Source organism: Onychostruthus taczanowskii, unplaced genomic scaffold (genome assembly GCF_017590055.1).
Source record: "Onychostruthus taczanowskii isolate IOZ18803 unplaced genomic scaffold, ASM1759005v1 scaffold125, whole genome shotgun sequence".
NCBI lineage: Eukaryota > Metazoa > Chordata > Aves > Passeriformes > Passeridae > Onychostruthus > Onychostruthus taczanowskii.
Window position 1 is genome coordinate 1,112,532 of NW_024498407.1, and position 13,679 is coordinate 1,126,210.

Sequence of the window (13,679 nt, forward strand, 5' to 3'; positions counted from 1 at the left end):
AGAGTCGAGACCAGGCTCAGTGCTGTGATGCTGGGTTTGATGCCTCTCAGTTTTGCAGTGTGCAGTGCTGGCACTCGGAGCACCCTCCTGGCCAGGCCAAACTCAGCTCACCAGGTCGGCTGGAGGCAATGGGCTGCTCTTCCCTGCAGCATCACAGGAGCTGGCCACTGTGCTGGTGCTTGCTGGTGGACATGCTGGCAGGAAGGAGCTCCCTTGCTGGGGTGAGGAGCGCTGTGGCACATGGGATGCGGGCTCCTGGTTCCAGCAGTGCTGTCAGAAACAGAGCAGTGAAACCCAGCCTGCTGCACTTCCACAGCCATCTGTCCTGCTCCTGCACAGCTGGAGCGGCCAGGAGTTAGTCCTCCACACTGGGAGAGATATAGGTCTTGCTGTGCTACCTTAAATTGAATTTAAAAATAAAAAAAAAAATAAGTCTGCCTTGGGCTTAACTGCATGCCTTAAATGGGGAGTTTTAATAATGGGCCAACAGCAGCAGTTTGAAGTATTTTACTGAGGAAAAGGTCACTGTGCCCATAAGTTATCCTAGCATTTGATCAGCGGAATCTTTTCCAAAGACTTTAAGTCTCATTATTCACTGCTTATAAAGTCACTTGAGATATAATAAGTCTTTTTATAGTAATGAAAGAACTCCCACAATTAGCCAGAAGGCAGCCATCTATCTTTTTAAACTACTCGGTTCAGAGGAGACCAGGAGTTTCAGTCGTCTGTGTGTGGATGAATTGTTGTGACAGTGATAAGTGTAACATTCATGTGGCAATGCCAGCCGTGACTGAGGGGTTTTTTCTGTTAGTGAAAAGTAGACTATGACTCCCTAAAAGGAAAAAAGTGCCTACACATTATTTAGAGTCCTAAAATCTGCCATTCAGCCTCTTCCATTATTCTTTGGGAACTGCAGATGATTAAAGAATGTCATTAATTTGGTCTCCTAAAACTTTAATGGCAATTACCTTTTGAAGAGCCTCTTCTCTGAGAAAAGTACATACCCTGTAAGAGAAATTGGAGAGTGAGCTTGTGGTGGAGCAGAGACACCATGAAGTTCACAGTAGACTATAGCATTCAGTGCAAAGGCTTAGAGATAAAAAGTGTTCGTTCTGAGCACGAACACTGGCCTTTGATTGTATTTTCCCCCATCATCAAAGGATTACTGTATGTGCTAGATCTCTTGAGAGATTTATTCAATGCCCTATCCCCAAACAGAAAAAGTTTGCAATGATTAATGTAATAAATGATGTTCTAATTACATCAAGAAGTAACACAACGTATTTTATGCATGCCACAGCTAGTTTAGTCTTTATTGCCCTCAGGCAGAATCTTAATATCATCAAAAAAACTGTTTGTCAATATTAAAAGCAATTTGCATAGTAAATATACCCCAGCCTTGCAACATTACCATCTGGGTTAGCTGAGCATTCGTGCTGGTACCAGGAGGTGCTGATGAGGGCAGACCTCATGAATGTTCAGCTTTCCAGCTGTCACCCTGGGAGGATGACAAGTTCCCAGCCTGTGGGGAGGGGACAGGTTCAGTGAGAGGGCAGTGGGAGGTCTTTGAGAGAAGAGTTCAGGAAAGGAAAGAGTGAAGTTTTGGGAATCAGCAGACGTGAGAGTCCTGGGGAGTAAAGAAGGGCTTGCACTGAAAGAAAAAGGCAGAGTGAGAAGAGCCGACAGCCTAAGAGAGAGAACAGAGGTGGCAAAGCAAGGGAAGGAGGAATGAGGCTGGGAATACAAGCTGGAAGAGCATGCAAGAAAGATGGTGATTGCAACTAATCACAGGTCTGCTGGGTAGATTAAGGGAGTTGGAAAAAGACACAACAGCAGCTTATCACAAATACTTGTCTACCAGCAGTTGTCTCCAGGCAGCTCACTCAGAAACTAATGCAGTAATTCTTGAATTTAATTTGGTGATTTCATTTCACTCACAAGGCAAACGCAGATTACACAAACCAAGAGAATTGCAAATAATTGTATGTTCACTCTTTCAAAACTTAAGTGAATCTTTTCTGAGCTGTTGCTGTACTTTTTGAGCTGAACTTTCTGAGCTTTTCTGTTGTTGGATATCAGCATTAAAGGACTTGAAAGGATCTTTGTGAGATGTGCATTGCTCTAAAACACAGTGATGATTTGGAGGAAATACCCAGTTACACCGACTGCCAAGCCTCATGTTATGAAGTGCAGAAATTAAGTTTTGGCTACAAATTAAAGCTGCTGAGTAATGATTCAAAACTTGTTGGAGCAGTGATAGTTTTCTGGAGATGTGAATTGTGGCATCCCAGTGGTTTTTAAGAGATGTCCCAAGGTGAAGGCCCAGAACCACAAGGAGTCCTTAGAGATGGAAATGTCCCTTGTGGTGTTAAGGAGATTGAAATGTTCGAAGGCATTTGTAGTGAATGATCACTGTACCTCACCCAGCCAGCAGGCTGCATCCAAAACACAATCCATTTCCTATACTTAATGACATAAATAGGGCAGGAGATCTTTCTCCTTTTTAATGCCTTTATTAAAGAGTCCAACCCTTTTCTCTGGTCCGCACGGCAGAATTAGCGATGATGAGTACCTGAAGGGACCTTCAAATTTAGGTATTAGTGGTTTATTATTCCACGATTTTATCAAAATCCAATCTCCTGGGTTCCTGGTTCTAAAGTTGCTTCCTTTGCTATTTGATTGGCTAGCAAAGGTCTCACAACTTTAGGCTGAACAGTTTGGGGGCCCAGTTTCCCCACAGTAATAGCAGCATGTTTCACTTAAAGCAACCTGAGGCCTCTCTATTCCTTTTGTGCCTGCTGCTGGTGGTGGACCCCCCCACTCTTTTGTGGCCTTGGATTGTAGGAAAGGGTTGCTTGCTCCCACACTTCCTCTAGCTACAGCAACCATGATCCTAGCTTTGGCCTTTGCTTTTTCTTCTTCTCTCCTTAAATACACTTTCAATGCTTCCCTCAATAACTCATTAATGTCTTTTTCTGGCCAATCTTCAATCTTTTCCAGTTTTCTCCGTATATCAGGCCAAGATTTAGTAACAAACTGGACTTTTAGTAGCATTTCACCCTCTTTGGTGTCTGGGTCTATTCTAGAATACAATTGAAAGTTCTGCTTTAGGCGATTAAGCCAAGTAGTAGGAGTTTCATCTTTCTCTTGTGCACCCTCAAATGCCAATTTTGTATTAGTTCCTTTGGGAACTGATTCTCTGATCCCTTGAATTATCCAGTATTGTTGAACCAACTACACAAACCAGCTATCAAACAGCACAAACCCCAGCTCTACAGGTAATAGAGATGTAATTCTTGTTATAAGCCTGTGGTTCAGCTTAAGGGAAGCAGCCAGAGCCTGCATGTTCAGCAGCTTGTGTAGCTTTTAGGAAGGATGACAAGATTGCACAGTCAGGGCAGCAAAAGATCAAATTGGAACAAGAGTCGCTTAACTCATCTGGCCAAGGAAGAGAAAATGTCATTAAACAGCATAATAAAAGTTGTCCCTTCACTGAACTAGCATGAACCCTGACTGAGATAGGGGTATTGGATAATGGCTGAATTTGCTGTCTTTCAGATTAACTTGCTGAAGAAATGTGGCTTAGTACTAAACTGTAACCTAAAATGTCAGTGTGTCAAATGCCCTTTCAGTAGGTGAACTATCACATGTGTGTTAGCAGAAGACTCACAGTGTCCTCTCCAGCATGGATGTCACTGGGAGCAACGAACATGTTGGCACTGTGTCACACGTGCAGTGCCAATCTGTCCTGCCCAGGGAGCCTCACAGCTGTTGGCCCTCAGCAGGAGAAGTTTTCTAGGGTTTCTGTATGCCAAAGGCTGTAGGTCTGGGAGGAAGCTGAGATGTTCTTTGTTCTTTTTTCCCTGTTGCCTGCAGTTAGGAAGGGCTCAAATTCCTGTCCTAAAGAAGGACTGGTCAAACTTAAGGACAGTGTTTGATCTTTATGCCAGTCTGCTGTCCAAGGATGCACCCAGGGAATGGTAGCCTGGGTGTATTTAGGGTGAGAGATTGAAGATGAGGAGACTGCTGTGATGAGAGCAGATTTAGCACCTGTCAGGTCAGGGGCATCTTCTGCATGGGTGTTGAAATCTCCTGAGACAGTGAGCCTTGTGTGAACTCCATCATCATGTCAGACAGCATCTCTGTCATTTAGCTAGGCAAGCTGTGTGTCTAGACATCTCTGCTCTTGCAGAACACTTCAGTTATTCTTCCCATTGCCTTTACTGAGTAAATGAAGCGTCTCAAAGGATTTTACTTCAGCAGAGCTGATCTTAAATTTAAACTTGCATATGTCAGATATTTGCTGAAGGTAGGAGGTTATCTCATTAGCTGCTCATGATTTTGTGATGATTGCATTCACATGACTATACATACTTTTTCCTTTTCCCCCCTTTTTTTCTGCTATTTTCCTTTTTCTCTTAATATGGAAAAAGTAAACACTGCAGGAAACATCAACATTTCTGGCTCCTTTGTTTCAGAAATTCTGCCCAGAATTAAATGATCAAGAGCAGAAAAGTTTTGAAAGACAGACAAGAGGCAGTTTAAATTTTCAGTCACAGGCACTTAAATCCTGGAAGCAATCTTCATTGAAGGACTGATTTTTCTTCACTTTTCTTTAGCACTCATAACATGAAGATAACTTAAAAACCATTTGTCTACATATTTTATAGTCACTGTTTTGTTATTTAGTCCTGTCCTTTCTTCTCTGCTGCCCACTTCTCTGTGCGGGAGTAGCCCGTGTACATTGGTGCTGGCATTAGAAGTGGCACTTGGCCAGTGTCAGTTGATGTTTGCATGAAAGACAAAGCCCATTTCCTTGTTTATTTTCTGATGCTGATGAAGTTTTGCATGTGGCTGGGTTTAGAGCAAGAATCCAAAGGGGATGGCAAGGATCCAGGCAGTGGCCACTAGTCACTCTGGGGGAGATGTTGACAAGTGGCCCAGACTTTGCAGTGTCTCCAATAGCCAGGGACAGGGGGAGAGAGTTTCATTAAACAAAAGCTTAATCAAAGAGGGCAGGAGGATGGTTTACATGAGAAAAGATATATTCTTTACTTAACATTCACAACTAGCTTGTGGATTAATTAGCCCATCTGCTACAACAAATGTATTCCCTTGTCTTTGTGTTGACTGTTAAAAGTGACTGATTTCTCTATCCACTTAAAATAGTACCCTGGATTCCACTGAAAGTAACCTTTCAGAGGCGAGGAATTTATTTAATCATCCACTAAGAACCTGTAAATGGCTTGTTGTAAATAAGTGCTCAGCTGTCTTTGACTCTCAGGGTAACTATATGTGAGAGTTAAGTTGGGGGATAATGCAGGAGTAAGAAGATCCTTAAAGAACCTGCAGGAAAAGTGCTTCCAACTCCATCTGTAGGCTTTAGGTTTTAAAAACATTCTCCTCAGCCCCAAGTGGGCAGGACAGCTGCCAGCATAGAGTAATTCAGCTATAGATTTTCTTCTGAGAAAGGAGGCATTTGTAAATTATGTGACCTCTATGCAGATCGACAAAATGTGTTGATGAACTTCAAGTGACAATTTAAAGAAGTATTGGGTCTACTGTGCTGTTATTTCATAAGAAACCAAATAAAGGAGAGAATGTGCTTAATGTCATCAAATTAAGTAGGTATTTAAATGAAAATAGAGGTCAGACATAGGTTCCCAGAATAAATGAAAATGTGTATATTTTGTGATTTTTCACATTCATGTGATTTTTAAATACTATTATTCTTTAGAAATAAAATTTGCATGTAAATGGCATTATTGTGAATTTATGTCTATTTCCTCAGAATAAGTGGTAAGTGTTGACTGATGTGAATAGACAGAGCTTCTGGTTTTCAAAAAAAAAAAAAAAAAGGGTTTTGTATGCTATCCAAACGTCTTTTAGATTTGTTGATGTGGATCTGTGATAAAATGGTTATCTTGTGCCAAAATCCACCTGGTTCAGCTGGGATACAGAAAGATTGTGTGTTTTATACTTGAATGGAGGAAAAAAAATGATACATTGCTTTGTGGTATTTATTCCCTAACGTTTACTTTTAGGAGAAACGCCATATAGTTATCTGAAGCTTAAAAAGTATCAAAAGGGACTGGAGAGCCAGGAAAGTAATTTTTCAACTCTTAGGGCCTCAGGAATTAGAGTCTCTCAGACAGCCTATAGGCCACTCTCGTTACAAAAATCACAGTTATAATTTTTGTAACTCTTGTTACAAAAATCACAGAAACTGAAAAACTGTGTCCTTGATAGGATCTGAGTTAGAAACAAGAATGTAGCAGAGACTGGAACTGAGGAGTGGCTGGAAGACCCAGGCTTGAAGCTTTATCTCTATTTGCCTCCATTAGATGGCGCTGAGTCTGAACGCCCTGGCAGTGTGACTTGTGTTAGCAGAGAGGGTTTGCAGGAGCTCTCTCCTTGGGGAAATTTCTTTGGTTTTCTTGTCACTTAATTTGTTCATTGACCGCTCTGGCTCATCCTCTTAGATACAACTGATATTTTCCCACGTGAATTAGATTATAATTAGTTATCATTTTATGGATGATAGTTTAAATGATAAAATTATAACATTAAATCTTAATTTTTTGGCTTCAGTTAACAGACAGACCATTGAGCTTGGGTGAGCAATCTAGCTGCCTTTTGAATTACCTGGTCATAGTCTTGGCTGCAGTGGTGTGGTACTTTTGGGTGTCCCAGGCATTCAGCATAAGGAGTTTTGAGCTTTTATGTGTACAGAAATGTGTTCAAAATTTGCAGGCTTCTCATCACTGCATACAGCATCAGGTCTAGCTAGAGAGATCAGCTGACCTTTGCACTGGTGGCTACATCACAGTACAGTTATTTTGCATGTCCTTGCGAGTGACATAGGCATGAAAGTGCTGATTCTTTGGAAATTAAGTCAGAGGAAAGATGATGCTTCCTTGTACTTGTGCACATACTCTGGAAATATATTGAATTGATATATACTTGAAATTAATGGTCAACAGTATCCTAGCCATGCACATAAATATGATAGGACTATGGTTGCACAAGTTGCTTCAAAATGTTACTGAAAGCTGCTGAGTTACTGAGTCTCTTTTGAGTTTGCTTATATTGTTCCTGTTTGCCTTTGTCCTTTTTGGCAAGAAATTTCCAAGAATTTATTGAATGAAGGAGTGATGTGGCAAAGAAATTTTCATTTCCACCACTATTTGCACAGATTGGGAAAAGTAATTTATGGGTCTGTCCCATTTCTGGGGAGGGTTCATTAAGTTTTATGAAGTTTTATGACTCATTGTCTATGCAAAGAAGATAATTTGAGCGTGACCTTGCAGCAGACTTCTATTTCTGATTTGCCGGCAATGTAGAAGTTTTCCTAGGAATATAAATTTTAACTGGGTTTTGCTGCCTTCAGGTAGGTACATTTCTTACTAGAAAACCCTACCTTTCTACCCCAGCACTGGATCATCTCATTTCCACAGCAGCTCACAACGGTTAGGTCCTGTGCAGCAGTCAGCGGTGGTCCCACTGCTCTGGAACCAGTGGAGTAGTGTTTTCTGAGTAAGGATGTTGCACAGTGCTGTGTTCAAGGGCTTAGCTACTGACTGCCATTGACCAATTAGCCTTCACATTTTGTAGTGGGCTGATGCTTGCAAATCTTGCTCCAAGCACCTGAATTTGTATAAATTTAGCATAATCAAATCTCACAGTTACATTTTTTTAGTACCCTCAGGCTCATCTAGAGCAGGAGGAATTTGCTGCTTTGTCTGTAGCAGAGAGAAACCTTGGCACATTCTTTTAGTTTTGCCAAGCTATGCTACATTTGCAATGTAATATTCTCTGGTTGATTATTTGTCTGTTCATAGCAAATTACTTATTGAGTTAGTTCTCTTTCCTTGAAAGACCAACAGCTGACTGTGCTAGTCCAATCTTCCTATCTATGGTCTTAATGGTTGTATAATAGCCATAGCAGATAAGTGACAAAACATTGAAAATTGGCCTTGTTTTTTTTTAGACATCAGAGACATGTTTATTGACATCTGCATTAATAACAGTGCTATGCCAGAAATCCTTTAAAACAATTGCATGCCACAGAAAATGCTGAAATTCAAAATTAAAGGCACCTCATCTATTTTAGCTGTATTTACAAAGTTAATAAAACAGGATAAGAGAAATAATTTAAATTACTGTCTAAATATTGTAGTTCCTTTGCTGTGTTTGGATTCCATTGGGTGGCACAGTTGTGGAAGAGTTCAAACCATTTCTAATTTCTGGCAAAGATTAAAGATCCTATTTCTCCTCCCAGCTGAATATTCCCTCCTGCATGAATACCAAAATATGCTCATCAGTGTCATCAGGTGGCTTGATGTACTTCACAAATAATTCACCCCCCTGTATTTTACAGCCATGTTTTTATGCTGCCTTTTCTCTCACCTTTGCTGTATTCTCCTGTTTTCTCCAGGTCAATGGGAAGGACCTCTCCAAGGCCACTCACGAGGAAGCAGTGGAAGCTTTCCGCAATGCCAAGGAGCCCATTGTGGTTCAGGTTTTGCGGCGAGCCCCAGCTACCAAAGCTCACAGCAGCTCTCAGGATGTCCGGCTCATGGATGCCAGCACTCAGACTGACATCACTTTTGAGCATATCATGGCTCTGGCCAAGCTAAGGCCTTCCACACCACCAGTTCCAGATATCTGCCCGTTTCTACTTTCAGATAGGTATGCTTTATCTTTTTCTGCTGTTTACCTGTGGGATTGAGGCATTGCAGTGATGGTCTTCTAGCCTTCTCCTGAAAAAGTTGCAGGAACACTTTAAATGAATAATAAATGTTGTTGATAACCACTATCCCATTCAGGCTACAGTGACAGCTTTCCTAAGCTCTGCTTGTGGATTAGGGCTACAGGAAGGAATCTCAGACATGTTTACTTTGTGTTTATGTATCCGTTCATCCAAAGCTAAGCCCTAGTCAAGAGGAAAAACACTTCTGTGCTCCAAAGTACCAAAAAGGCATCTTCAGACCTAGAAAGAGCTTGTCTTTTTTTCTGTTCTTCCAAATTTTTTACAAAAACAAATCAAGGAAACAATGATTTAATATAAAGGTCCCCTTATCAAAAGCAAAACAATTCCAAAAATATAGAGGTCAAAAAGTACCATTTCATCTGTCATATGGCAAAATATATTAATTAAATGATCTCTCCTTCGAACTGAATTGGATGCAAACAGCTGCAGGTGGTGCTTATACATAAGTAGGGTGTAGGGTTCTTCCTCTTTTGACTCCACCTCATAAATAACATCATGTCGTGGGTGACCTCAGATGAACCTACAAACCTTCTGTAGCCTGCAAAAAACTATTATAGCTCTAGAGCTTTTTCACTGATTTGCTGGCATGTTGTGTGTGTCTGCAGAATTGATGCTAATGCAGAATATGACACTTTTGACTTTGATGTAGGTCCATTTTTAGAAGTTCTAGGCTAGATGGACTGGGCTTACTGCTGACTGCTGCACAGCAAGGAACAGGATACATGTATTTCTGAGTTTTTACTGGGTATTTCTAAACTCTAGGCTACTGTGATTGAAGTTCCCATGCCTTCAGCATGGGGAATAGTTCTCAACCTCTGCTAAGATAGATCCACACTTGGTACTACATGGTTGGGATCCAGCCTTGGCTCTAAAGATGTTGTAAAGACCTCATTCTTTGTGTTCCAAGCCCATTTAACAGTACAGTTTACACACATTTGTAACTGTGCAGTTGCTTTAGTGCATTTCACCATGTTGTTACCACTTTAACACAAGAGGATAATGCACGTTATTTTACATAAATTCTTGAGCAGTTTGTGAGCCTGATGCAGCCTGTAGATTGTTCAAGACTATGACCAGATAATTAGTGAGTTGCCACCAGCCATGACACAGCACGTGAATCTGGAGTTTTTTACCTTTATGAGTGTACAGAATCCAAAAATGTCAAAATGAAGCAGTTTGGTTCAAACCAGACCCTTTTAAGAAATCACCCTGTGCAACTATGCCTAAAGATGAACCCAGCAAAATTAACTCAGCCAGAGCATGAGCTTTTGCAAGGAAAGCAGCCTGTGCTGCTTCTTGGTACTGGCTCTTTCATGTACTTGGTTCTTTCAGGCTGTCAGGCCATTCAGAGTAGCATCCTGAGATGACAAAACTATGGAGTGAGACGAGGTTGGCAGCAGGGGGGAGGAGGTGACAGTGGAGGGGGGTGAGATGAGACCTTCTAATTTAAAAAAAAACATATTTTCTCATCTATTGTTATTGTACTGCTTTGTTCCGCATAGCTGCCATTCTCTTCACCCAGTCGAGCATGAATTTTATGAAGGTAATGAGTATCTTTCCAGCCTGCCTGCTGATGCAGATAGAGCAGAGGACTTTGAGTATGAGGTAAGATCATGGGCACACTTCACCCTCTCTTTCTGTTATTACAGATATGGCATTTACACAGCTGATAACAGGCTCCTCTGAGAAAAAGAAGAGTGGGAATACTTCTTAAAAATCATCACAGAAGGCAGTTTTGTGTTATAGCTGTGTGATGTCAGAAGATTTACTGGTAGTAAGCTAGGGTTAAGCTAAAGATGTGAAATGTGAAATTTGAAAGCAGAATTCTGCAGTGGGTGACTACATACAAGTCTAGGATGCTTGTTTAACATGTTCTGTCTTTGTGCAGTGGAGACTGCAACTCAAATGCTTCCCTTTAGTAGATTTGACACTTTAAAGCAGGCCTTTCCACAAATGGTTACTGGAAGCTTAATTGCTTTCCTTCTCCTGCCTCTAATTTTAAGAATCAATTGTACTTGTGTTGTCTTCTAGATATTTCGGTGTGTGCTTGAGTGTTCTTAAGATCATGCTTCAAATTGGACAATGAATATAGTTTTTATTACTTGCTCTTTGATATTTGACATTGTAAGTATTGCAATTATAAGAGATTGTGCTCTGTACCACACATCTCCCTTTGCTGCTGATGCATTGCACTGTCTGGTGACGATGGTGGATGTGTTTCTGAGTCACTGGAAAATCATTATGTGAAGCTTCCTAAAATGATAATGTATGATTAGTAATGTAGTTCTTCATTAGATTTTCATTTCAATATCTAAATAATCTACTTGTCAGTCATTAGCTTTTCAGTTTTCCACTGTCATCTAGTAACAAAATATTTATAGGAACAGGCATAAGAAGCAGATGGTTCTTTTTATTATTAAACAGTGCTGAGTGTTTTCATAAGTTCAAGTTACTATGTTTTAAATAAGAATGATTATAAATAATTAAAAATCTTCAATACAAGATTAAAAACATCCTACCCTCCTGTTTGCTCTACCTTAAGAAACCTTTTTAAAGGATTCATATAACTGGATGGCATTTGGAAATTAAATGAAAGGTGAAAGCCTTGGCAAATACCCAGTGAATTCACTTTTATTGTGTCTTTAGCATCTAAGATGCTCAGCTGCAAGCCCATTGCTCTTCCAGCAGACAGGGGAATCTGAAAAATCAAATAACATCTACTTAGTGGATCTCATCAGAACAAGCAAACTTTTATTTGAACTCCTCAAAAAATCATTGCTATGGATAAGTGAAATGATTATTTCTTCCCAGTTGGATTTTGGTGTGGTATCTCACAGCATAAGAGTCTCATACTTTAAGTTCTATTTTGACTCCCCCTGTGTAATACAATATTAAATTTCTCTGTCAAGTGTGTTTGTTCAGATACTTGTCCTTGAAATGTAATAGAAACTATTTTTTTCTGGTAATATTTAATTTAATTAGGAATGTAGACATCTAGAAATTTTTTAATGTTAAAATAGAAATAATTTTCACCATTTAATAAGAATATTAGTGACAATTTTTAAAGGGTCTAACTGGTGGAATCAAGTCCTCTTTGTGGCCATTAATTCCCTAATAATGGCTGGCATAAATACTGTGACTACAGTAAATGTTTGGACAGGTTGCCTGTATTCTCTGCTCATCACAACATCATAGTCATTAATTTGCTCTTAGCTGTGATTCAGTTGCCCAAGGCATATACACTGAGTGACTGAAATAAAGTATTTCATGTGAAATTTAAATGGGAAAGCAACTGTCTAGACTCCTTTGAGAAAAAGGTTTTCTACTAAATATGTGTGTTTTTAGGAAGAATAAGAATGTCTCGCAGCAGAGATATTAGCAGAGCTCTAAACATTAAAGGTATTCCCAAAGTTTAAGCCCATATGGTAATAGTATGGTTTAGGTTACTCACTGGTTGTGTTAAATGCTATTTCAGGTTGCTGTAAGACCTTATTAAGATCCCTTGCCATAACCAGGGATCTGGAAAAACTGAGAGTATTGTCCTCAGAGTTATGTATCTCCATCTCAAAAAAGAGTCTCAGAGTCAAAAAGAACTTCCCTGCTCATGTTGCCAGTCCTGGGGAGAAGCAGCAGGACAGGGGGTGGGGTAGAGGCTGTGCTGCAATGCTAAACTTACAGAACTGTATTCGCCCTGTGTGATGTGGGCATTTTTCCTCACTTTCCTTTGGAGATCTCCAATTAAAGACCATCTTTTATATTTCTTCCTGTATTAATATTTCTTCCTGTCTCAAAAGTGTGTTGCTTTGTTTCTAGATTGTTTTTAACACATCATATCTGTCATGTAAGGGTGAAAGCAGCATGGAGAAGGGGTGCAGAAGCCCTGCTCATGCCACCCCTCAGGCTGGATGGAAGAACCACAGAGTGTTCTCTATCTCACACTGATTGATTTATCCTGTATTTACGGGAAGAAGGTTTATTGGTTTTAGTATGCTTTATTGAGAAGGAGGATTTTAACAGTGTTCCTTGATTTTATAATTGTTTTTTAATTTGCGAGAACTTTCTGGTTGAACTTCAGCTAATCACACACAGCAAAAAACTTGTCTGCTGTCAAGAGCACAGTTCTGTTTCCAAAATGCACATTAACCTTCCCATTGTACAAAAGGATGGAGATAAGTAGCTCACAAGTCTCCATGGCAAACATGAAAATTTTTAAATAGATTAAAATACAAACCTGGAGATTTCAGAAAGGAATTGAAACAACACAGTGAGCAGAAAAAGAGCTAGAACAACACCTCATTATTTCCTAGAAATGGTTTGTAAATGAAGAATGCATCAGTTCTGAGACACAAACGCAAAATACGCTGCCAAATTAGGAAGTAAGGAAATAAGATGACTAGCAAAGGAGGTGCTGGAAACAATAATGTTTTCCAAGAAAGAGGATGTCCTGAAAAACTCTGATCACTTTGGTTGTTGTGCTAGTTGTTGTGCTTACAAATATGTGCTAGTGTTTAAGTAGCTGAGCTAGCACCATAAGAGACCAAGAGGAGGATCATACATGACAGCCAGCACTGGGGATATGGACTTACACTTGCAGTGGTAGGATTAGACACTTATAAGACTCTTCTACTCCAGTTGTAAGCTGGAAAAGCCCCGTAGGCTGTGATCAGATTGTCACAATGCAATGAACTCAAGTATGAGCCAATTGTCTTGGAAGGATGCACTCCCAGGGAGGCTCATTAGACTCCATACAGTACCATACTTTAAACAAATGGCTGGGAAGATGATGAAGCTGGGGGATTTTCATCTGCCAACTTGAGCATCCTTATGTTGCTACTGCAAAAATTGTCCTAAAAGAAATCTGAATTGCTGGTAGATGCTAAGGCAGGGCCTGCATCAGTCAGTGTTG

At 40.2% G+C, this 13,679-nt stretch overlaps 1 protein-coding gene across 3 annotated transcripts in view; it reads left to right on the plus strand.

Annotated features, from left to right (window-relative positions):
- Positions 1–13,679, plus strand: part of PDZRN4 (PDZ domain containing ring finger 4) — a 230,529-nt gene that overhangs the window by 182,172 nt on the left and 34,678 nt on the right. For 2 of the 3 annotated variants that reach the window (XM_041396057.1, XM_041396058.1), the window contains 2 exons: positions 8,438–8,691; positions 10,276–10,378. In XM_041396057.1, coding sequence (XP_041251991.1) covers positions 8,438–8,691; positions 10,276–10,378 — 357 coding nt within the window. Of the gene's footprint in view, positions 1–1,474; positions 1,493–8,437; positions 8,692–10,275; positions 10,379–13,679 lie in introns of those variants that run through there. The other variant, XM_041396060.1, reaches the window with a different exon arrangement.